At 34.2% G+C, this 25,614-nt stretch overlaps 2 protein-coding genes, 1 long non-coding RNA gene and 1 pseudogene across 5 annotated transcripts; 2 read left to right on the top strand and 2 right to left on the bottom strand.

Annotated features, from left to right (window-relative positions):
- Positions 1-461: 461 nt before the first annotated feature.
- LOC142534455 (putative ribonuclease P/MRP protein subunit POP5) lies at positions 462-4,390 on the top strand. Of its 3 annotated transcripts, none has more exons than XM_075641328.1 (4): positions 462-625; positions 3,637-3,824; positions 3,945-4,082; positions 4,238-4,390. In XM_075641328.1, the coding sequence occupies exons 2-4, from the start codon at positions 3,647-3,649 to the stop codon at positions 4,384-4,386; spliced, it is 465 nt and encodes a 154-aa protein (XP_075497443.1). In that variant the 5' UTR covers positions 462-625; positions 3,637-3,646; the 3' UTR covers positions 4,387-4,390. The 3 variants fall into 3 exon arrangements, with proteins under 3 accessions (XP_075497443.1, XP_075497444.1, XP_075497445.1); XM_075641329.1 differs by lacking the exon at positions 462-625 and adding an exon at positions 3,409-3,429; XM_075641330.1 differs by lacking the exon at positions 462-625 and adding an exon at positions 3,418-3,441.
- On the top strand, positions 487-25,614 carry LOC142534456 (uncharacterized). Its single transcript, XM_075641331.1, has 2 exons — positions 487-625; positions 24,837-25,614. The coding sequence occupies exon 2, from the start codon at positions 24,886-24,888 to the stop codon at positions 25,321-25,323; it is 438 nt and encodes a 145-aa protein (XP_075497446.1). The 5' UTR covers positions 487-625; positions 24,837-24,885; the 3' UTR covers positions 25,324-25,614.
- LOC142534453 (transcription factor TGA2.2-like) lies at positions 4,797-8,832 on the bottom strand (annotated as a pseudogene).
- On the bottom strand, positions 8,915-12,099 carry LOC142534458 (uncharacterized). The gene is made up of 3 exons (XR_012817067.1): positions 11,943-12,099; positions 9,941-9,994; positions 8,915-9,309 (listed from the first exon to the last, which is right to left on the bottom strand). It is a non-coding gene; the product is annotated as an uncharacterized LOC142534458 (long non-coding RNA).

A 25,614-nucleotide genomic window follows, 5' to 3' on the forward strand; every position in this document is an offset into this window, starting at 1 on the left:
CAATAAATAATAACAGTAAAATAATATTATTACTTTTGTTACTTTTTTCTTCTGTTTGGAGCTTGGAAAAGTACGGAGAACTTTTAGAACTTCGTGCTGATAACGTGTTGTGAAAGTAAAAATTTATGATAAAAAGTAAAAATCTCAAACTCTCAAAATTTACCAAACTACACACTTTATAATTTTTTCTCTCTACTCAATTGTGAATTTCTTACAAATGGTGAGGCTATTTATAGAATTTCTTTACAAATAATCCAAAAATAAAATACATCATTACCTACATCATCACACACTAATTTTCAATATTTACAACTCTTATTTTCAACATTCAAATTCAACGTTCAAATATTCAATACACACATTTTAATATTATTTTTCAATATTTAAATATATTTTCAACAAAATATAAAATAAAATTTTGTAGACCTAATTTATAATATGATTATTACCTATCAATTACATAGTTTTCAACCTAATTTAAATACTCCCGTTTTATCGTTCCTCGGACTCCAAAGCTTGCTCGGCGAGTGTGAGAGAGCTACGGTTTACGTAAGTGTGTGTGCGCGTGTGTGTGAGAGATATATAGAGGGAGAAGCGGCTGCAGTTTGGTTTTCCGATAACCGGAGTAAGTGTTCTTTTGCTTTGATTTCTCCGCTTTTTCGTTCTGGTATGGGGATTTTTTTAGCTGATTTTGCTTGGAAATGACTGTGATGTGATTTTACGTGTGATTTGTGTGTTTACTCCTGTTTGAATGGAGATTTTGCGTATTTTTGTATCTGTCGTGATTTTTTCTCGTAGATCTGACTCCAGTAGTTTTTTTACCCTTTCTGTTTATTATTGATGTCTCTTTTTTGGGGAGTGGATATATTTAATTGATTTGTGTGTTTTTTTTTTTGTTCGATTTGGATAAGGTCTTCATATATTTATGTATTTTACCACGTTTAAAAGTGAGATATTTATACTTATAAATAAATAAATTTCTAGATAGTACAAGTTTGGCACTTTTTTACTTTTTCTTTGAAAAAATGTGGTAGTGCGAACCTTCATTCTTACAGATCCACAAAATTTGGGAAAATATGCAATATTTTTCTTTACGATGAGTAAAAAATATTGAAGAAATGGAAATTGAGGTCTGAGTGCAGAGTATTTATGTAGTTGATGGAGGAAGAGGGGACAAATTCACTCGGCTTTACTTATTCGTGTTTTAAATTTGTGTTTTAGAGTTTTTTTTTTTTTTTTTTTTTTTTTTTTTTTGTCTTCTGCAGCTTGTTAGCTTGTTGTATCTTCATTTTCAGATTAGTTGTATCTTCATTTTCAGATTAGTTGTATCTTCATTTTCAGAAAAAAGAGACTCGTGGAACTTAAGCTTAGATGTTCCCGAGTTTCCAAGATTTCAATGGGCCGGAGAATAGCGAATATTATAGGTATTTATGAGTGGATAAATTATGAATAACCAATAACATGTTTAATTTAATTTATTAGTTTGTTATTGAAATTATGATTAAATGATGAATTACAAATTTACTTTCTAAAAATAATAAATGAAATAGATTAAACAGGACCAGTAATCTATTTATATCTTGAAATCCTTCGAATATATATTTAATTTATTTATTTATTTTTATTTTGAACTTTAAATCTTTAATTCCCAGAAAAAATTATTCTGAATAAATATAAATATTATATATTTTGAGCTTTTTATTTAATGAAATAGATTAAACTTGACCAATAAATTATGGGCTTGAGGGCTTCATTATTGGAATTTCATTGGCCTTATTATATACCTAACTATTGAGCATAGTGTGGATTAAAAATTCACATATTGAATTTCAAACCCATTTTTTTCCTCGTATAAGCTTTAGCAGTATCAAAGGTTTAAAGGGTTCTTCCGCGTACATGTCTGCATCTCAATCCACCTTGTTAGTTCTCGGATGAATATGAACTAATATGATCACGACCTTAACCTTTGAAAGATTTAATGAAGGTTCTACGTGAGAGCAGAGTGCAATTGAAATTGATCGAAGAGTTATGACTATGTATTGGTTTATTTTTGCTTTTTTTTTTTTTTTTTTTTGAATAGGCCTAGAATTTGTTTTATTTCATTGTATGTGCAGTGTGCTGATTTTTGGATTATTGCAAGGTGTGCCAAGAAAAGAGGTGTTATGAGCTTGTTTTGGGCTCATATGGTGTAGGTAAACTAACAAGTGCTAGCTATATTTTGTATGTATCTCTCGATTTTCTCAAATTGATGAGGGCTGATCTTATGAGAACAATACAATAATGATGAACACGAAAATACATACATTTAGGTTGTGCTTACTTGCTATGATAAAGATAAAATTATTCCAATAATCATATCAATAACATGTTTACTTCTTGTTTATGTTAATGGTTTGTACTAACTCATACAAACTTACCTAAACTAAACTTTAAAACTCGATGATTTATCATAATTGAAAGATGCGATAAATAATCATTTTTTAACTAAAACTTTTTCCAATGAAAAAAATTGTATTAATATCATTTATTCTCCAAAATAACATATGAAAAACACATTTAAAAAAAATTATGAAACATGAATAAAAAATCAAATAATTTAAGATATTATTTAATACATTTCATTTGATGAATCATACATCAAATTATCCTTACTCATAGAAAAAATATTTTAACTCAATTTATTAATATATTTTTTTTGAAAAATAAATAATATTGATACCCAAAAGTTTTGGTGAATGAAAATAACTTGTATGTGAATTAATAATAATTTACATTATTCAATAAAAATAACAATCTCAATTTTACAAATTCAAACTAAAAATAAGATCGTTTATCATTTTCAGAGGGTAAATTTGTAATTTGTCAATTAATCGTAATTTCAATCACAAAACTAATAAATTAAATAAACATGTTATTGCTTATTCATATTTGATTCCACTTCCTAAACAAATTATTTTAACAGTTCAAAGATGATTTACTCACATATAATTTCAGACAAGATTCTAAAATTCGTTAGGCTCCAGTCGGGCATCGGACCATCGTCTAGGCCGCCTAAGCGATGACTAAGCGTCCGTCTAGGTGCTGCTAGGGATAACAAAAAATAGGAGTAATTTTTGAAATTTAAGTTATTAGGCAGATCGTTTTAATCAAGAGGCTCATTTTAGTCAAGAGACTTTTTTTAAGGATTATGCCCATTTTTTTTACCAGTTTTAAGTCAATGGGCTTGTCGCTATTTTCCAGCCCGTTGAAATCTTGGAAACTCCTCAATACCGTAGAAATAAGAAATAGAAAAGAAGAACCCGATCCCCAACCCTTTTCCAGTCGCCTCTCGATTCCAGCCATATCCTTCATTTTTTCTCGTCGTGGCCGCAGGTTTTGTCGGAAAGTGGGCGCCGACCGTAGCCCAATGTGCTTGGCCGACACTCGCTTGTGTGTATTTGAGTTATTTTTATATAAATTGTTGTCTGAGTTTTTAGGTATATTTTAAATCTTTTTACGTTGCTTTTGATAATAAATTTTTAATTGCATGTTAATTAAATGTGATTGGAGTAAGTGGCCTCACAAAGAGGAATCTAAATCTACGAGGGTTCTTATTGAGTTGTATCTTAAGTTTGACACTTATGCTTTTGCGCGAAGGTGGATCGTCATGGTGGGGTTTAAGAATAGATACATGTTGATGGAGGTGCTTCTTGATCCTAATAAAGATCTTATGTTGGATGAACCCATTATAATCACTCAATTCAATCTATCAAAAGCAATCAAAAATAGCATTCAAGCGAACTTTGGCGAATGTGGTCTAGCATTGTCTCAGAATTCTTTTCAAGGTGTCTGCTCTTTTGTTTTTTTTAGTTCTTGAATGAACAGTAGTTGTGATTATTATATCTTTAGTTTACGTGCTTGTGACTTGCCATCTTCAAGCCTGATATGTTTTTGTTATTCTGCAGTGAAGTATGTGAATCCAATTACAAAAGTCTGCATTTTTAGAACTTCCAGAGAGGAGTACCAGAAGGTTTGGGCTGCGACGACGATGGTTAAGAGTATAGGAAACTGTCCGGTGGTTTTCAACTTGCTTGATTTAAGTGGTAAGTTGTGAATCCATGTCTTTTGAATCTAACGGTGTCCTATAATGTCTGGTGGTATTCAAAATATGTTAATTTTGTGATTAGAAGAGTACGGTCGATCTGAATGCACCATATCGTACTCGCATAAACCTTAATTCAATTTTCGTCTCCATTAGGAAGCATCAGGGCCTGCAAAAACATTGCTTTAAAGTGCGATGAATTGAAGTTTGAACAATATAAATTATCTGCCGGTGATCGCTTGACTGCTGATGTCCACCAACATATGCGAAACTGCCTGGAGAAAATCAGAGTTTTGGAGCACTGACACTGAGTGTTGGCAACTGAAGATTCTCTTTATTTTGTTTCTTCCGTGGAGGTTCTTCCATAGCCTTTGATTTTAATGCAAGGCAAGTTATGATGTTTATTTAGCCCTTATTTGGTGAATTTAGGGACTGGCATCAATTTTGAATTTTGTAATCACCTGGAAAGAGCTAAACTTCATTGATTGTTTAATGCTGCAGAGATCACAAACTAAATCGAGTCGAATTGATTATGCCAAACATTCTCCCAAAAATTACGTTCACAACGCTATGCCAGGGAATTCAAGCTTATTCACACTTGAACCGATGAACATGTAGGTGCATTTTTCCAGTATATAAGTGGATTGCAGTATTAAGAAAACAATATCAAAATGGCCCCCTTCACAAATACAGGAGTCTAGACATATTAATAATCAGTCTGCCATTTACACCACCTTTTTTCTTCTCATTCAAATTTCAAGCTCAAAATTACATTTGAATCATCATTTACAAAGAGAATACATTCAAAGGACCTTTGTACTCATATCAAACTAGAACGTAAAACAATCAATACAACTAACAAATTAGAAATTACACATACACCACATCGGAGTTGCACAAAGCAGTCTCCGACATTAATTCACTGAAGAACACTGCATCGGAAAATTCCAACACCGTGTATTGGTAACATGGCTGCAATTAGAAAATGATGTTACTCTCGAGGGCGAGCAAGCCAAGAGAGCTAAGAGCTCCAAGCCGAGAGAAATAGTCGCTAATAGCAAGGAGGGCACGAGCTGACTGGCGAGTTGTCAGTATAGGATGCATTTGTTGGAGAGCCTGTTGCCACAATTTGTCATCCTGAAACCAACAATCACGTTGCTTAAACGCTAAGTTGTTGAAGACTATCACCCTACAAGAATATTTGCACAAAGACTACAGCTAAATAACTAACTTATTTTGCTGGTCATTTAAATAATTTCGTGCTCATTCTCCATGCATTAAGTGCGATAAACTTTATGTTTGGTAAACAGATAGATAAATAGATCCAAAGATAGGTTTTATAAAACTATACTGTATTTTTGTCCTACACATTCCCCTATTTACCTAAATAAGATTGCAAAAGCAATTGCCATGCATGCAGCATGATAAAGGTTTAATGTTCTCAGTAGAAGTATATAACAAGTCAAACCTGACGAATGGAAGCCCTCGAGAGTTCCCAACTTTCCCATGGACATGGCCATTTGACCCATGTAGTTGGCATCATTTCCGGATGAACTCGATGGGCAGAGAGAAGCGGCTAACGTCTCTGCCAAGGACTGTTGCAATGCCTCCATTCCCTGTGACAATGCATCTTCTGCCTGCTGAGAAGACTGTTGCAAATTGTTCATGGCCAATAACTGCTGCTCAGTTAATGGTTCCAAATGATTTATAAGAAGCTGCAACCAGGAATACACATTATCACGCGGTGATAGAATACACATTATCACGCGGTTCACATACAAGAAAAAAACAGCATATAAAAAATAAAGGTAACATATATTCAAGAAAATTATAACCTCCTGATTTGAGTCAATTGTGCTACATTGATTTAGAAAAATTTAGAATCTTATGGAGGAAAACGAGTTCTGTGTTCTGACTTAATTTGTCTCATTTCTATTCAGACATACTTTATCTTCTTATTAGTTGACACTCTTCTTCTCATGTTCTTAAACTTGTGCTTTGAAGTAAATTTATATTCGTCTTTTTTTAATTTTAATCATTTTTTTCGATGTGACGCTGATTTGACACCAATGCCATGCTCACTTGTACAATTCCACATCAATACTCCTAATGAAAAAGAAAAATATAGGATTAAGACTGAAATTTGACAACTTAGATGACCAAAACCACAAATAACAAACATAGGTGATTAAAATTTCATTTTTCCTGATAAAGCACGATAATCTACATAGTTATGATATAGAACCAATGCTTGTCACTTTAATTAAAGATACAGCAGATGTCTACACAGTTATGGTATAGAACCAAATATTTGTCATTTTAATCGAAGTAGCAGATGGTAGCTTGCAAACTAAATCTTCTAAACCAGACAGTGGTCCAGCGACTCTTCTTAATTGATGTTCCACATAGTCAATATGATAGGAGAAGAGGGCAATTTTTTCTCCCTGAACAGATATCCTACCAACCAGGTATTATGCAAATACTGAATGGAGATGTATTTATATATTTTTCGGAAAACACACCAAAATGAATTAAAGCTCCAGGCATTTACAAGGAGGGATTCAGTACAAATGAAATTCATCTTAATGATGAAACTAGGGGGATACGCAAAAAACTAAAATAAACCAATGTGACACCTTAAGAAGTTCAGATGAACGGAAACCACCAAGCCAAAGGAAACACCTTTCAGCAGGTGTCTTCCATATGCCTGACAAAATATGAAAGACGTCGGTTGTTGCAGCATCCCCTTTTAACCTAAAAATGTCATCATATTATGTAGTGATTCCCTCCACTATTACGCGAAGTTCACCATCGCCAACATGTGAATTGACAGCACCTCTAAGCTCACTATCCGCCAGTTGTGGTCCTCCAGCCACCGTGCATATTCAACATCAAAGGTCAAACGCACCTAGAAACATGACTTTAATATTTTCACGAAACTAAAAGTTGCTCAAAGAATGAGACAGAAAAAACATAGAACAAAGATTCAATCTAATATGTTCCGAATCCAGCCTCTGAGCAAGCAATCACATTTTTTTCACACCATCTATATGTTAAAGCAAAAGGTGGTAGAATTCCATATTTTGGTTGCTTTGGTTAAATTGCTTTTCTTTTGGTATTTATAATCTCAAACCTTTTGACCATTCTCCTATGTCGATACTCATTTTCCACATTTTTAGTGATGATATACCCACTTCCCCTTTCAAAAAAATGATGCAGCCCTCTTGAGTTATTTCCTTTTTCTTCTTCAGCAACATGAAAACATTTAGCAGAAAACACTTCGATAGATTTGAATGAAACACCTCCCTAAGCATCAGAGATCAATATGAGATGATCACACCATTTCCTCCAATTGATTGAGCTTGATCTCCTGAACTTGAAATATATACCCCCTTCAACAAACGAAAACTCATTCACTAAGTAAAAAAAAGGGCGTCTTAGAAAAAACTGAGAACGTTTATAAAATGAACAAAAGAAGACAGGAAAAACCTGCTGCGTAGCTCGCTGGAGCTCTTGCTCAAGTTGCGTCAAATTCTTTTGCTGCTCTCTAGTTGTTGAACAAAGGCCTATATGCCAATAGAAAGAAAAAAGAGACATACAGATGTAAGATAATGTTAAAGTCGACATGTGAAACATATCGATCATATTACATCAGCAGAGGATGGCATTCATATGCTAATACGAAGAACAAATCTTTAACTTTTTAATACTTCAACTGCTGTATCAAAATGCAACAAAAGGATGCTAAACAGACAAAATATTGGTTCATTAATATGTACAAACTGACCACCAAATCTGGAAATTACATACCAAAATGCCACGGGAATCCAACTAATTACATCCGACCACGCTACAGGGGGAGGAGTCGTTTACCACTTGTAATTTAAAATTTTATAAGAAGACAACCCAGTTATGCAGCTTATGACAATTTTAGAGATAAGGAGATAATTGAAGGAGATATTTTGTTGTATATTTCTTATCAAAATAACTTCAAAAATTAAGCCAACAAAAAGTAACATCTAACAGTTTCTAAAAAAACTGGTCACCATTTCCCTTAAGATATCTGTTGTTGCAAAAACAAACATAATTGATGCATAGTTTATTTATGAACATCAAGAATTGTGAGTCGAGTAATGGCACATCTGTTGTTGACATTATATTATATGGTACCATTATTTGATAATAAAATACGCATAAAACCGTCATCAATATTATGTATAATAATAGTTAATTCACACATATTTCAGTTGTTAGCATATATTCCAAAAAGGGCTAAATGAAGCAAAGTATTTGTGAGCCATAAGTCCGACGAAAATCATTTTTGGAACAAGAAAAACATCCTCCAACCGTAATAACTACCTTCTAAAACAAGGACTCCCACTTTCCAAACAATATACCAGCCGAAAAGATCGTCCAAAAACTGGCTCCCATGTACCAACATCTTCACACTTATATAAACTCCACCCTCTCCTTTTTCAAGATTCAGCCTCAATATCGAAAAACAAGGAAAAAGAAGTGCATTAAAGTAAGCAAAAGCTTTTTGTGCACCACCCTCTTTGCTCGTTTAGCTCAATCGTCCCACCAAACCCGATAATAATAATGGGAGGCTGCGCGAGCAAACCCAAGGACTTGGATACCAAGGAGGCACCCGCCCCTGTTGAAGCACCTGCCTCTGCTGAGGCCCCAGCTATTGCTGAGACCCCGGCTGTCCCAGAAAAGGCTGAGGCCGAGGCTGTTCCAGAGGTAAACATTCTTAATCTACATGGATCATGTCACTTACTTTTAAGAGTATCTCATGGCTAGTTTCTTATTTTGCTTTGCGTTACCGAGCAGAGATTTGCTTTTGGAGGGAAGCTAGAATTCTATATCAGGCTCGAAACACATTTGTACATTGTGTATCATAAAATCATTCAAATGCCAAAGAAAATATATGGAGGGTGCTACCACCTCCACCTCTGTTGATCACAGACATAAGAGATATTCTGTACCTTCCTCTTTATCATTAAATTACTGACTCTTAGTCCTCCTGTTTTTTCGCGTTGATTTACGTGGGAAAACAAAGATGGAGATGAGAAAAAGTAAGAAACTTTGGTAGATCTGTCTGAACCAGCTCCAGAAGCCACCAAGGAGGAGACAGCAGCAACCGAGGCTGTCGCCGTGGAGGAAAAGAAAGAGGAAGCAACCATTGAGGAAGCAACCATTGAGGAAGCTGCCCCAGAATCTGAGAACTAAAGTGATGAAAAACCAGTTGTTAAAGCTTAAATATATCGATTAAATAATAAATAATAATAATGAGGGTTAGGAATGATTCTGTATTGCGTTATTTATCATTAGGTGAAATACATTCATAGAGGCTCAAGGAATAAAGCTGTACCGGCAGAAGAATTATGGTAGTTATCTGAATTCATTTGAGAGTTTTTTTTTGGGTCTTCTACAGCTTGTTAGCTTAGTTGTATCTTCGTTGAAACGTCTCACTCATTTTTTTATTTCTACAGGACATTTTTTTTTAAATAAAAACTCGCATTTTCGAAATAACATTAAAGCTCACATTTTTCAAATATCATTTAAAATAATCATCTTTATTTTACAATAAAAATATCACAGTTTAAAATGACCAACATCAAACGTAAACGTAAAAGAGTAAAATCGTAATAGAAAAATATAACATTTAAAAAAATGATCTTAAATATTTGTCAGTAAAAATAGCGCAGTTTAAAATAACTCAACTCGTCTAAAATCATACGTAAACATAAACGTATAAAATTCTTAAAATCATCAACGTATGAAAATATCCATCTCCTCTCAATCTCATAAATCGTAATGCGGAAAACGTGCGGTCCTCGGGTCGTGTCACCTTACCAGGTCTGTCTACTCAGAGTTCGACACCTCCAGTCTCCTCATCACTAAGCTCACCTGCATCACACACGCCTAGTGAGTCTAAAGACTCAACACACCTGCACCCTTAATAACAAGTACATATACCTAGCACACAGCAGTGAAAAATATCATACTCAACATATCTTTCATGAAATTAAAAGCATAATGTAAACGTGTTGTGTAAAATCATGATGTCATGTCAAATCATGTCATCTCATATCATCATATACGTAAACATATCTTTCATGAACTTTAAAAGCATGAACATCAATGTCTCGTGTAAAATCATGTCGTGACAAAGCATGTCATCTCATATCATCGTATAAGTAAACATTTTCTTTTTTATTGAATTCAGTTCATTAGCTGAGACTTTCGTATCATCATGTCATCATGCAAGTCGATGGATCCATCTACGTGTAACCACAGTACTGGGCGGCGGGGACACCAGCGACACTCTCACCCGTCAACTGGGCCTTGGCCTATCATATCATCATATCATGTCAATGAAAATACGATCGTCGGGCTCCCTCTGGGGCCTTCTCCTGTAAACGGGCTCCCTCTTGGCCTTTTCCTCACGATATCTCCAATCATATCATCATGTCATCGTGTCATCGTATTGGTCACAACTAAATCACTTCCTTCAAAACGTGTCATCATATTCATCACTTAATAAAATCATGCATATACGTAAAATGACCATTTTGCCCCTGGAAACCAAAAAATTACCATTTTGCCCCTAGACGTAAAATTTCACGTTTTTGACATTTTCATAATTCCATTGACTCTAACATGTCCCAAATAATTATTTAAGCCTAAAAAAATTTTCCCATATTTTTATTTGGCTTAAATCGATGACTTTTAAATTAATCTTTAAATATAACATATTAATGCGCTTTAATCCCGAATTAAACCACACCTCAGCATAAAATTTCCAAATTAAAAACGTAGACTTCTAATAATTATTTGAGCTTAAATATAATTTTTCATAATTTTATTAAGCTTAAATCAAGGCGTTTCAATTAATTCTTTAATTAACCTTTCGTGAGGCGACTAAATCCTGGATAAATCTAAAGCTTATTATTTTGATCCGAAACTTACCAAACTCCTTAAAATATCCCAAAATATTTTTAAAAGCATCTCTAGACGTAAAATCGAGTCCATTTCATAACTTAATCGAATTGTTTTAAAACTTAAATCGGGGTCCCGATTTTAACCCGAATCAATCCGAAACTCAACCAAATTTTTCCCAAATTTTTACCACCCACTATAAACACTAAAAAGGTCCTAAAACCATCAAGACTCAGCCCTTAAACATCTCTGAAAGTACATAAAAGTTGCTGGTCTGTTTCAGCTATCCTCTTATCAAGTCCTCAAAGCACCAACCGAACTCCACCAGCCCCATGCTCGCACCAGCTCGCACCAGCCTTGAACTAGCCTACAATGGACCTAGACTAGACCCTAAAGAACCTACCTGACCCACGGACCCGCCTCCATGCAAGCTGGAAATCGCGATCGATCGCTCATCCTCAAGAAGCACAAAGAGCGACTCTTTCTCCTAAGCTCGCTCGATTGGTTTCATGGGTGGCTCCAGCAGTGTTCGAGCCATCCTCAGCCATGACTCATACCCCACATGGCCTGGTTTAAGCCTTGGATCGCCCCTTGTACCGCCGGCTCTAACCATTCACGCGATATCCTCAAAATTTAAGACAACCTAAAGCCAAACTCCTATCGGCTCTCTCTAAGACCAGCACTCCAAGTATTCCAACCTGTTGACAGTATGCTCAACGAAACTAACCCACCAGCAACAACACATCACAGCCATCCCTTTGCACAAAACGTGGAAATGTGAGTGGTAGAAACAAGAAATGCATATACTTGTAGCAAAACCGAAAAATCTCCTTGTAACTCGTTGGATCGAGACTTTCAGACCAAATAAAAACATAACAGCATGTATATGACGTAAATGATGCAGAAATAAAAGTACGGGGCGTGCCTTTGATGATTCCTACGGAAAAATGATGAAGAAAAGAGCAACGAGGAGGCGCCGGAAACTTTCTTTTGCAAGAACAACCATGGCCGAAGCTTTCTCTGATATAACCATGAAAATGGCTGCTGGAACCCATGAAATAATGAAGGGGAGAGGGGTTGTCGGTAGGTGAAAGCAGTTGTTATGGTTGTAGGGTCAATTATATAATAATTAAGTAGTTAACAATTAAGTTAATTATCTTTTATTTTAAATCAAAAGAGTCTAACTCCAATAAACTTCAAAGTAGCCCATTAAATCCAAACACACTACCGAAAAATATTTCGTGTTGAAAAGTTTTTGAAAACATTAGCTGAACCCTCAAAAAGTCCTCTGATTCGATAAAAAATACGTATCATTAAAAATTAAAATCTTGCTTCTTGAAAAATAAATTTAAAACATCTTATATTAATTAATAAAAATTAATCGTGTAATAAAATAATTTTTTCTGATAATTCCCCGACCTCTGTTTCTCGTTCGAGCGCGAAATTCAAGTTAAAAATTTATAATGCATAAACCTTTAAAATTTCATAAAATAAATTCTATCATGCATGAATTATGCATAAAATGCATAAAAATATTTAAACACAAATTAATGAAATAAAAATGCATTTAAGGCTTTAAAACAATTTAATAAAATACCAAAGAAATTTAATAATTTGCATGCATGTGGTTCACGTGGACTTTTCGATTTTTGGGACGTTACAATCTCCCACCCTTAAATTGAATTTCGTCCCCGAAATTCGCTTATCCTTGATAATCACAAAATTTAGTCTTAGTTCTAGTATCCCAATGGTCCACCCTTCCGCGGCGATATTCTGATAAAATAATAAATTTTAAGATCTCCTTATGTCTCTTTGATCCTAGTTATTTTGCCTGTAAAAATCCTCGTCCGTGAATCACAACTTAAGACGATTTATAGTGACTTAGTTTTATTCTACTATGTCCTCGAATTTTGATTTTGATTTTTTTTTCTCGCAATTCCCAATATTAGAAATGACAGTCCAAACTTATCGCATCTTACTTTCCTTATAATATACCAAAGATGTTTATTGACCTATTATATTCCAATATTGAAATCTTAACATCATCCTTTCTTAAATTTATTGAACTCAAGATATGTTAAAGCTTCAAATCCAAGCATTGGCATCCATGCAGTTTAACTTAGGAGATCTTAACACCAAAATTTTCTAATCGACTTCTATCATGGGTAAAACACTTAAAAGTTAAACTTTATCTCAACCCCATAATAATATTAGACTAAGATCCTTGAATCGAATATTTATCTTACTGCACCAAACCTACATAACCTAACTATTTAAAAATACATCCCAATACAACGCTGTTACAAATCTTAAGTTCGAGTAGTGTTAATCCATAAAACCCAAAATATACGATACCGATCTTCTACCTAAATAATAAAATCCTTCTAGCCTCAATTACATGCTTAAACTAATTTTTTTTCCAATTACAATATAGTTGAGGCCTAAGGCCTTTGGACTTTCCTCATTGAAACGAATGTCGCATTCTTACGTATCCTCAATGCTTAATACATACTAGCGTATAAAACTTATTAAGTCATCCCATGGTAGCCTTAGAATAATTTTAATAAATCAACTTCACTTATAACCCGTAGAGTTCTAGAATCCCCATATCAAGGTTTTAGATTCCTTACTCGATAAAAATCTTAGCATTCGTCCATTGATAACTTATGTTGAACACAACTAATTCCCTTTTGTTTTTATTTCACCCAAAATTTTCGTATGAACACATATCCCCTAAATTTGAAATTCAAACTTACGCAACCCAAATAGTGTTGGATAACATTATTCCAACACACATATTCACTTATTCCCAAGTTTCTTCATGACTTACAAAAATTCCTCAAGACAAGGTATCTACCTCAATTCTTACATGCGTCTATCAAATAACCTAACCATCAATCATATCCAACTTTCTAGAAAAAATTTAAATTCCCTCAAGGTATAATCTTAACTGATAAGATCATGAGTAAAACTTATGATACATCAAACTTTAAGCTCCCAAAAATAAGTTAACTTACTGTCTAATCTTTTAACTTAACTAATTGATCAACTTTACCTTAAATCGTCATCACTTTAAATTCTTAATTTGCCACAACATTAATTCACCAACGCTTAAATTTTCAAGCCCAAGATTGATTCATCCTACAATGTCCTTGATTAACATTCCATATAACATTATAACTCAGATATCTAAAAGTTCTAAATTCACTTCAAGCCTAAATCACCGAAAATTCCTATCATTTAAACCATTCAATTCTCACTTACGGCTAACTAAGTCCCAAAATTTCTCAAAAATGGTAAAATTAATTCTTACTTTCCTCGAATATTATACAATTTGTCTTTAATATCGAAAATTCAACAATTATCCATAAGTCCTTGGTGTTTCTAATTTCATTTTATAGGTTTTCCGTATCATAAAGCTCGAAAATTTTAAACTTATTCAACCCAAAATCAACTCCCGTATCTTCGAAAAATTACTGATTTGACCCAGGAGTTCTTCAAAAGTTCGAATTTAATCCTCAAAAACTCAGAATTTGCAATTTGGCCCTTAAAGTACTCGAAAATTACATTTTTGGCCCTATGATATGACTCTTCGATTTTCATTTTTGTCGCCATAAAAATTTTCAATTTCAGTCTCATTAAACCTTAAAATTACCGAAACTCAGAATTTAATCCCAAAATTTGGTTAATTCAAAAATAGCCCCTTAGAATTTTATTTTTGTACTTAAGTCCTCAATTATTGATTATTACAATTAGGTCCTTAAATATCTCAATTCATGCAATTCAATCCTTAAATCTCACTATATAGAGCATGCATCCTAAATAAATTCATGTTTTAATACTTCCAAAAATCGTCATAGTCTTCGATTCTTTATTCCTTACATGAAATCCTAAAAATTAATTCAACTAGTAACCATGAACCATCAATATTTTTCTTAGAAAACATACATGCCCCAAAAGCATCCATAATCTTCGAGATTAACTTATGATCCAAAAAGTAGAACATCAGTACTAGTAACCAAAAATCAATATAGACAATCTATTTCTAACCTTTCCTAATGCCTAAAAGCAAAAATTCTTATTCATGTCCAATTCCACCAAAAAGCCAGCATGCATGAAAATTATATAATTTCTCATTTCATGTCGGAACATGCATAAAAATTTTAAAGTATCTAATCTCAAAACATAACGACAAATAAACATATACTGTAAAGCATATATCATGTAAACTGCAAGTGATAGCATTAAAACATTTAAATCATAAAAGCTTACGGACTTGAGGCTTGAAGACTGAGCGGCAGAAGCTGGCGGTGGCACAACCCTATACAGGACCCTTGCTCTGATACCAACTGAAACGTCTCACTCATTTTTAAATTTCTACTGGACTTTTTTTTTAAATAAAAGCTCGCATTTTCGAAATAACATTAAAGCTCACATTTTTCAAATATCATTTAAAATAATCGTCTTTATTTTACAATAAAAATATCACAGTTTAAAATGACCAACATCAAACGTAAACGTAAAGGAGTAAAAATCGTAATAGAAAAATATAACATTTAAAAAATGATCTTAAATATTTGTCAGTAAAAATAGCGCAGTTTAAAATAACTCAACTCGTCTAAAATCATACGTAAACATAAACGTATAAAATTCTTAAAATCAGCAACGTATGAAAATATTCATCTCCTCTCAATCTCATAAATCGTAATGCGGAAAACGTGCGGTCCTCGAGTCGTGTCACCTTACCAGATCTGTCTACTCAGAGTTCGACACCTCCAGTCTCCTCATCACTAAGCTCACCTGCATCACACACGCCTAGTGAGTATAAAGACTCAACACACCTGCACCCTTAATAACAAGTACATATACCTAGCACACAGCAGTGAAAAATATCATACTCAACATATCTTTCATGAAATTAAAAGCATAATGTAAACGTGTTGTGTAAAATCATGTCATGTCAAATCATGTCATCTCATATCATCATATACGTAAACATATCTTTCATGAACTTTAAAAGCATGAACATCAACGTCTCGTGTAAAATCATGTCGTGACAAAGCATGTCATCTCATATCATCGTATAAGTAAACATTTTCATTTTTATTGAATTCAGTTCATTAGCTGAGACTTTCGTATCATCATGTCATCATGCAAGTCGATGGATCCATCTACGTGTAACCACAGTACTGGGCGGCGGGGACACCAGCGACACTCTCACCCGTCAACTGGGCCTTGGCCTATCATATCATCATATCATGTCAATGGAAATACGATCGTCGGGCTCCCTCTGGGGCCTTCTCCTGTAAACGGGCTCCCTCTTGGCCTTTTCCTCACGATATCTCCAATCATATCATCATGTCATCGTGTCATCGTATTGGTCACAACTAAATCACTTCCTTCAAAACGTGTCATCATATTCATCACTTAATAAAATCATGCATATACGTAATTTTTCCTTTAAACCAAACATGCAACGTATTTATCGTAATTACATAAAAATCCTGAACGTGATGCATAAACATTTAAATCATGATATAATGTGCTCAGGACGCTGCCAGGACCAAAATCTCACCCCGGGTGTAAAATGACCATTTTGCCCCTGGAAACCCAAAAATTACCATTTTGCCCCTAGACGTAAAATTTCACGTTTTTGACATTTTCATAATTCCATTGACTCTAACATGTCTCAAATAATTATTTAAGCCTAAAAAAATTTTCCCATATTTTTATTTGGCTTAAATCGATGACTTTTAAATTAATCTTTAAATATAACATATTAATGCGCTTTAATCCCGAATTAAACCACACCTCAGCATAAAATTTCCAAATTAAAAACGTAGACTTCTAATAATTATTTGAGCTTAAATATAATTTTCCATAATTTTATTAAGCTTAAATCAAGGCGTTTCAATTAATTCTTTAATTAACCTTTCGTGAGGCGACTAAATCCTGGATAAATCTAAAGCTTATTATTTTGATCCGAAACTTACCAAACTCCTTAAAATGTCCCAAAACATTTTTAAAAGCATCCCTAGACGTAAAATCGAGTCCATTTCATAACTTAATCGAATTGTTTTAAAACTTAAACCGGGGTCCCGATTTTAACCCGAATCGATCCGAAACTCAACCAAATTTTTCCCAAATTTTTACCACCCACTATAAACACTAAAAAGGTCCTAAAACCATCAAGACTCAGCCCTTAAACATCTCTGAAAGTACATAAAAGTTGCTGGTCTGTTTCAACTATCCTCTTATCAAGTCCTCAAAGCACCAACCGAACTCCACCAGCCCCATGCTCGCACCAGCTCGCACCAGCCTTGAACTAGCCTACAATGGACCTAGACTAGACCCTAAAGAACCTACCTGACCCACGGACCCGCCTCCATGCAAGCTGGAAATCGCGATCGATCGCTCATCCTCAAGAAGCACAAAGAGCGACTCTTTCTCCTAAGCTCGCTCGATTGGTTTCATGGGTGGCTCCAGCAGTGTTCGAGCCATCCTCAGCCATGACTCATACCCCACATGGCCTGGTTTAAGCCTTGGATCGCCCCTTGTACCGCCGGCTCTAACCATTCACGCGATATCCTCAAAATTTAAGACAACCTAAAGCCAAACTCCTATCGGCTCTCTCTAAGACCAGCACTCCAAGTATTCCAACCTGTTGACAGTATGCTCAACGAAACTAACCCACCAGCAACAACACATCACAGCCATCCCTTTGCACAAAACGTGGAAATGTGAGTGGTAGAAACAAGAAATGCATATACTTGTAGCAAAACCGAAAAATCTCCTTGTAACTCGTTGGATCGAGACTTTCAGACCAAATAAAAACATAACAGCATGTATATGACGTAAATGATGCAGAAATAAAAGTACGGGGCGTGCCTTTGATGATTCCTACGCAAAAACGATGAAGAAAAGAGCAACGAGGAGGCGCCGGAAACTTTCTTTTGCAAGAACAACCATGGCCGAAGCTTTCTCTGATATAACCATGAAAATGGATGCTGGAACCCATGTAATAATGAAGGGGAGAGGGGTTGTCGGTAGGTGAAAGCAGTTGTTATGGTTGTAGGGTCAATTATATAATAATTAAGTAGTTAACAATTAAGTTAATTATCTTTTATTTTAAATCAAAAGAGTTTAAGCCCAATAAACTTAAAAGTAGGCCCATTAAATCCAAACACACTACCGAAAAATATTTCGTGTTGGAAAGTTTTTGAAAACATTAGCCGAACCCTCAAAAAGTCCTCCGATTCGATAAAAAATACGTATCATTAAAAATTAAAATCTTGCGGGTAAAAATACCCAATAAATCTCAATTCTTGAAAAATACATTTAAAACATCTTATATTAATTAATAAAAATTAATCGTGTAATAAAATAATTTTTTCTGATAATTCCCCGACCTCCGTTCCTCGTTCGAGCGCGAAAATTCAAGTTAAAAATTTATAATGCATAAACCTATAAAATTTCATAAAATAAATTCTACTATGCATGAATTATGCATAAAATGCATAAAAATATTTAAACACAAATTAATGAAATAAAAATGCATTTAAGGCTTTAAAACAATTTGATAAAATACCAAAGAAATTTAACAATTTACATGCATGTGGTTCAAGTGGACTTTTCGATTTTTGGGACGTTACAATCTCCCACCCTTAAATTGAATTTCGTCCCCGAAATTCGCTTATCCTTGATAATCACAAAATTTAGTCTTAGTTCTAGTATCCCAATGGTCCACCCTTCCGCGGCGATATTCTGATAAAATAATAAATTTTAAGATCTCCTTATGTCTCTTTGATCCTAGTTATTTTGCCTGTAAAAATCCTCGTCCGTGAATCACAACTTAAGACAATTTATAGTGACTTAGTTTTATTCTACTATGTCCTCGAATTTTGATTTTGATTTTTTTTTCTCGCAATTCCCAATATTAGAAATGACAGTCCAAACTTATCGCATCTTACTTTCCTTATAATATACCAAAGATGTTTATTGACCTATTATATTTCAATATTGAAATCTTAACATCATCCTTTCTTAAATTTATTGAACTCAAGATATGTTAAAGCTTCAAATCCAAGCATTGGCATCCATGCAGTTTGACTTAGGAGATCTTAGCACCAAAATTTTCTAATCGACTTCTATCATGGGTAAAACACTGAAAAGTTAAACCTTATCTCAACCCCATAATAATATTAGACTAAGATCCTTGAATCGAATATTTATCTTACTGCACCAAACCTACATAACCTAACTATTTAAAAGTACATCCCAATACAACGCTGTTGCAAATCTTAAGTTCGAGTAGTGTTAATCCATAAAACCCAAAATATACGATACCGATCTTCTACCTAAATAATAAAATCTTTCTAGCCTCAATTACATGCTTAAACTAATTTTTTTTCCAATTACAATATAGTTGAGGCCTAAGGGCTTTGGACTTTCCTCATTGAAACGAATGTCGCATTCTTACGTATCCTCAATGCTTAATACATACTAGCGTATAAAACTTATCAAGTCATCCCATGGTAGCCTTAGAATAATTTTAATAAATCAACTTCACTTATAACCAGTAGAGTTCTAGAATCCCCATATCAAGGTTTTAGATTTCTTACTCGATAAAAATCTTAACATTCGTCCATTGATAACTTATGTTGAACACAACTAATTCCCTTTTGTTTTTATTTCACCCGAAATTTTCGTATGAGCACATATCCCCTAAATTTGAAATTCAAACTTACGCAACCCAAATAGTGTTGGATAACATAATTCCAACACACATATTTACTTATTCCCAAGTTTCTTCAGGACTTACAAAAATTCCTCAAGACAAGGTATCTACCTCAATTCTTACATGCGTCTATCAAATAACCTAACCATCAATTATATCCAACTTTCTAGAAAAAATTTAAATTCCCTCACGGTATAATCTTAACTGATAAGATCATGAGTAAAACTTATGATACATCAAACTTTAAGCTCCGAAAAATAAGTTAACTTAATGTCTAATCTTTTAACTTAACTAATTGATCAACTTTACCTTAAATCGTCATCACTTTAAATTCTTAATTTGCCACAACATTAATTCACCAACGCTTAAATTTTCAAGCTCAATATTGATTCATCCTACAATGTCCTTGATTAACATTCCCTATAACTTTATAACTCAGATATCTAAAAGTTCTAAATTCACTTCAAGCCTAAAGCACCGAAAATTCCTATCATTTAAACCATTCAATTCTCACTTATGGCTAACTAAGTCCCAAAAGTTCTCAAAAATTGTAAAATTAATTCTTACTTTCCTCGAATATTATCCAATTTGTCTTTAATATCGAAAATTCAACAATTATCCATAATTCCTTGGTGTTTCTAATTTCATTTTATAGGTTTTCCGTATCATAAAGCTCGAAAATTTTAAACTTATTCAACCCAAAATCAACTCCCGTATCTTCGAAAAATTACTGATTTGACCCAGGAGTTCTTCAAAAGTTCGAATTTAATCCTCAAAAACTCAGAATTTGCAATTTGGCCCTTAAAGTACTCGAAAATTACATTTTTGGCCCTATGATATGACTCTTCGATTTCCATTTTTGTCGCCATAAAAATTTTCAATTTCAGTCTCATTAAACCTTAAAATTACCGAAACTCAGAATTTAATCCCAAAATTTGGTTAATTCAAAAATAGCCCCTTAGAATTTTATTTTTGTACTTAAGTCCTCAATTATTGATTATTACAATTAGGTCCTTAAATATCTCAATTCATGCAATTCAATCCTTAAATCTCACTATATAGAGCATGCATCCTAAATAAATTTCACGTTTTAATACTTTCAAAAATCGTCATAGTCTTCGATTCTTTATTCCTTACATGAAATCCTAAAAATTAATTCAACTAGTAACCATGAACCATCAATATTTTTCTTAGAAAACATACATGCCCCAAAAGCATCCATAATCTTCGAGATTAACTTATGATCCAAAAAGTAGAACATCAGTACTAGTAACCAAAAATCAATATAGACAATCTATTTCTAACCTTTCCTAATGCCTAAAAGCAAAAATTCTTATTCATGTCCAATTCCACCAAAAAGCCAGCATGCATGAAAATTATATAATTTCTCATTTCATGTCGGAACATGCATAAAAATTTTAAAGTATCTAATCTCAAAACATAACGACAAATAAACATATACTGTAAAGCATATATCATGTAAAATGCAAGTGATAGCATTAAAACATTTAAATCATAAAAGCTTACGGACTTGAGGCTTGAAGACTGAGCGACAGAAGCTGGCGGTGGCACAACCCTATACAGGACCCTTGCTCTGATACCAACTGAAACGTCTCACTCATTTTTAAATTTCTACTGGACTTTTTTTTTAAATAAAAGCTCGCATTTTCGAAATAACATTAAAGCTCACATTTTTCAAATATCATTTAAAATAATCGTCTTTATTTTACAATAAAAATATCACAGTTTAAAATGAACAACATCAAACGTAAACGTAAAGGAGTAAAAATCGTAATAGAAAAATATAACATTTAAAAAAATGATCTTAAATATTTGTCAGTAAAAATAGCGCAGTTTAAAATAACTCAACTCGTCTAAAATCATACGTAAACATAAACGTATAAAATTCTTAAAATCAGCAACGTATGAAAATATTCATCTCCTCTCAATCTCATAAATCGTAATGCGGAAAACGTGCGGTCCTCGGGTCATGTCACCTTACCAGATCTGTCTACTCAGAGTTCGACACCTCCAGTTTCCTCATCACTAAGCTCACCTGCATCACACACGCCTAGTGAGTCTAAAGACTCAACACACCTGCACCGTTAATAACAAGTACATATACCTAGCACACAGCAGTGAAAAATATCATACTCAACATATCTTTCATGAAATTAAAAGCATAATGTAAATGTGTTGTGTAAAATCATGTCATGTCAAATCATGTCATCTCATATCATAATATATGTAAACATATCTTTCATGAACTTTAAAAACATGAACATCAACGTCTTGTGTAAAATCATGTCGTGTCAATGCATGTCATCTCATATCATCATATACGTAAACATATCTTTCATGAACTTTAAAAACATGAACATCAACGTCTCGTGTAAAATCATGTCGTGACAAAGCATGTCATCTCATATCATCGTATAAGTAAACATTTTCATTTTTATTGAATTCAGTTCATTAGCTGTGACTTTCGTATCATCATTTCACCATGCAAGTCGATGGATCCATCTACGTGTAACCACAGTACTGGGCGGCGGGGACACCAGCGACACTCTCACCCGTCAACTGGGCCTTGGCCTATCATATCATCATATCATGTCAATGAAAATACGATCGTCGGGCTCCCTCTTGGGCCTTCTCCCATAAACGGGCTCCCCCTGGGCCTTTTTTCTCACGATATCTCCAATCATATCATCATGTCATCGTGTCATCGTATTAGTCACAACTAAATCACTTCCTTCAAAACGTGTCATCATATTCATCACTTAATAAAATCATGCATATACGTAATTTTTCCTTTAAACCAGCATGCAACGTATTTATCGTAATTACATAAAAATCCTGAACGTGATGCATAAACATTTAAATCATGATAAAATGTGCTCAGGGCGTTGCCAGGACCAAAATCTCACCCCGGGTGTAAAATGATCATTTTGCCCCGGGAAACCCAAAAATTACCATTTTGTCCCTAGACGTAAAATTTCACGTTTTTGACATTTTCATAATTCCATTGACTCTAACATGTCTCAAATAATTATTTAAGCCTAAATAAATTTTCTCATATTTTTATTTGGCTTAAATCGATGACTTTTAAATTAATCTTTAAATATAACATATTAATGCGCTTTAATCCCGTATTAAACCAAACCTTAGCATAAAATTCTCAAATTAAAAACTTAGACTTCTAATAATTATTTGAGCTTAAATATAATTTTCCATAATTTTATTAAGCTTAAATCTAGGCGTTTCAATTAATTCTTTAATTAACATTTCGTGAGGCGACTAAATCCTGGATAAATCCAAAACTTATTATTTTGATCCGAAACTTACCAAACTCCTTAAAATGTCCCAAAACATTTTTAAAAGCATCCCTAGACGTAAAATCGAGTCCATTTCATAACTTAACCGAATTGTTTTAAAACTTAAACCGTGGTCCCGATTTTAACTCGAATCGATCCGAAACTCAACCAAATTTTTCCCAACTTTTTACCACCCATTATAAACACTAAAAAGGTCCTAAAACCATCAAGACAGCCCTTAAACATCTCTGAAAGTACATAAAAGTTGCTGGTCTGTTTCAGCTATCCTCTTATCAAGTCCTCAAAGCACCAACCGAACTCCACCAGCCCCATGCTCGCACCAGCTCGCACCAGCCTTGAACTAGCCTACCATGGACCTAGACCCTAAAGAACCTACCTGACCCACGGACCCGCCTCCATGCAAGCTGGAAATCGCGATCGACCGCTCATCCTCAAGAAGCACAAAGAGCGACTCTTTCTCCTAAGCTCGCTCGATCGGTTTCATGGGTGGCTCCAGCAGTGTTCGAGCCATCCTCAGCCATGACTCAGACCCCACATGGCCTGGTTTAAGCCTTGGATCGCCCCTTGTACCGCCGGCTCCAACCATTCACGCGATATCCTCAAAATTTAAGACAACCTAAAGCCAAACTCCTATCGGCTCTCTCTAAGACCAGCACTCCAAGTATTCCAACCTGTTGACAGTATGCTCAACGAAACTAACCCACCAGCAACAACACATCACAGCCATCCCTTTGCAGAAAACGTGGAAATGTGAGTGGTAGAAACAAGAAATGCATATACTTGTAGCAAAACCGAAAAATCTCCTTGTAACTCGTTGGATCGAGACTTTCAGACCAAATAAAAACATAACAGCATGTATATGACGTAAATGATGCAGAAATAAAAGTACGGGGCGTGCCTTTGATGATTCCTACGCAAAAACGATGAAGAAAAGAGTAACGAGGAGGCGCCGGAAACTTTCTTTTGCAAAAACAACCATGGCCGAAGCTTTCTCTTATATAACCATGAAAATAGCTGCTGGAACCCATGAAATAATGAAGGGGAGAGGGGTTGTCGGTAGGTGAAAGCAGTTGTTATGGTTGTGGGTCAATTATATAATAATTAAGTTGTTAACAATTAAGTTAATTATCTTTTATTTTAAATCAAAAGAGTTTAAACCCAATAAACTTAAAAGTAGGCCCATTAAATCCAAACACACTACCGAAAAATATTTCGTGTTGGAAAGTTTTCAAAACATTAGCCGAACCCTCAAAAAGTCCCCCGATTCGATAAAAAATACGTATCGTTAAAAATTAAAATCTTGCGGCTAAAAATATCCAATAAATCTCAATTCTTGAAAAATACATTTAAAACATCTTATATTAATTAATAAAAATTAATCGTGTAATAAAATAATTTTTTCTGATAATTCTCCGACCTCCGTTCCTCGTTCGAGCGCGAAATTCAAGTTAAATATTTATAATCCATAAACCTTTAAAATTTCATAAAGTAAATTCTACCATGAATGAATTATGCATAAAATGCATAAAAATATTTAAACACAAATTAATGAAATAAAAATGCATTTAAGTCTTTAAAACAATTTAATAAAATACCAAAGAAATTTAATAATTTGCATGCATGTAGTTCACGTGGACTTTTCGATTCGTGGGACGCTTAAAGTTCATTCTCTGAAAAAGAGACTCGTGGAATTTGAGCTCCATCCAATTTGACAAGTCATCTTGTTTTGGATGTGCAGAACTCTTTTATAAATCGGGGTTCGGAGGAACTAACATTTAACTAAAGCAATGGAGGTATTTGGCAAATCTATGGTTGCTGTTCCTACAAATGTTATTTATTTGTCGAGTATTCTTGGCCAAGATGGGCCAAATCCTGTTCACAAGTGTGACTGGAAATGTGAAAATGAACATGTTTGTGGGAAGATTTACCGCTGCAGAATAACTGGGCTGACACATATTTGTGACAAAAACTGTAACCAAAGAATTTTGTATGATAACCATAGCTCCCTCTGCAGAGTGAGCAAGCAGATTTTTCCTTTGACTCCAGTTGAGCAACAGGCTGTGAAAGGTGTTCGGAGGAAGCTCGATGCTGAGAATGATCCCACAGAGAGCTGCACTTTTAAGCGCAGAAGGGATGCACAGTGTCATCCCTCCCCTTTTGAGAGATCATTTTCTGCTGTTAGCCCCATCTGCAGCCAGATTGGTGATGGCATGGATATGAGCTAGATGTTATAACTTATAGTTTGAATCAGTCGTCGTCATTTTTACACTTCAAGTTTAGTTCCACTAGGACAAGTTATGAACCAAGGAACTCATTGAGTACTTCAGTGGCAGAACTTACTATCTGTCCTCCTTTATGTTGGAAAACTTTAATGTTTATTTCCTCATTTGAGTTGTAGCTGTTCCAATTTCATAAGACTCGGTATCCTAGGAAATTATTGATCCTATATCCATATGGACTTAGTTTGGCGTTTGAGCTGCATATATTGTGTATCACAGCTTGCGGTTTGACGAGAA

The sequence above is a fragment of the Primulina tabacum genome, unplaced genomic scaffold, assembly GCF_025594145.1.
Source record: "Primulina tabacum isolate GXHZ01 unplaced genomic scaffold, ASM2559414v2 Contig526, whole genome shotgun sequence".
In the NCBI taxonomy this organism is placed as follows: Eukaryota; Viridiplantae; Streptophyta; class Magnoliopsida; order Lamiales; family Gesneriaceae; genus Primulina; species Primulina tabacum.

What these genes read in the sequence shown, in the direction of transcription:
- LOC142534456 (XM_075641331.1), top strand. Translation starts at nt 24,886, where the DNA reads ATGGAGGTATTTGGCAAATCTATGGTTGCTGTTCCTACAAATGTTATT.
- LOC142534455 (XM_075641328.1), top strand. Translation starts at nt 3,647, where the DNA reads ATGGTGGGGTTTAAGAATAGATACATGTTGATGGAGGTGCTTCTTGAT. An exon ending in GTCTCAGAATTCTTTTCAAG is followed by an intron (nt 3,825 to 3,944) that starts GTGTCTGCTCTT and finishes GTTATTCTGCAG; the next exon opens with TGAAGTATGTGAATCCAATT. An exon ending in CAACTTGCTTGATTTAAGTG is followed by an intron (nt 4,083 to 4,237) that starts GTAAGTTGTGAA and finishes CGTCTCCATTAG; the next exon opens with GAAGCATCAGGGCCTGCAAA.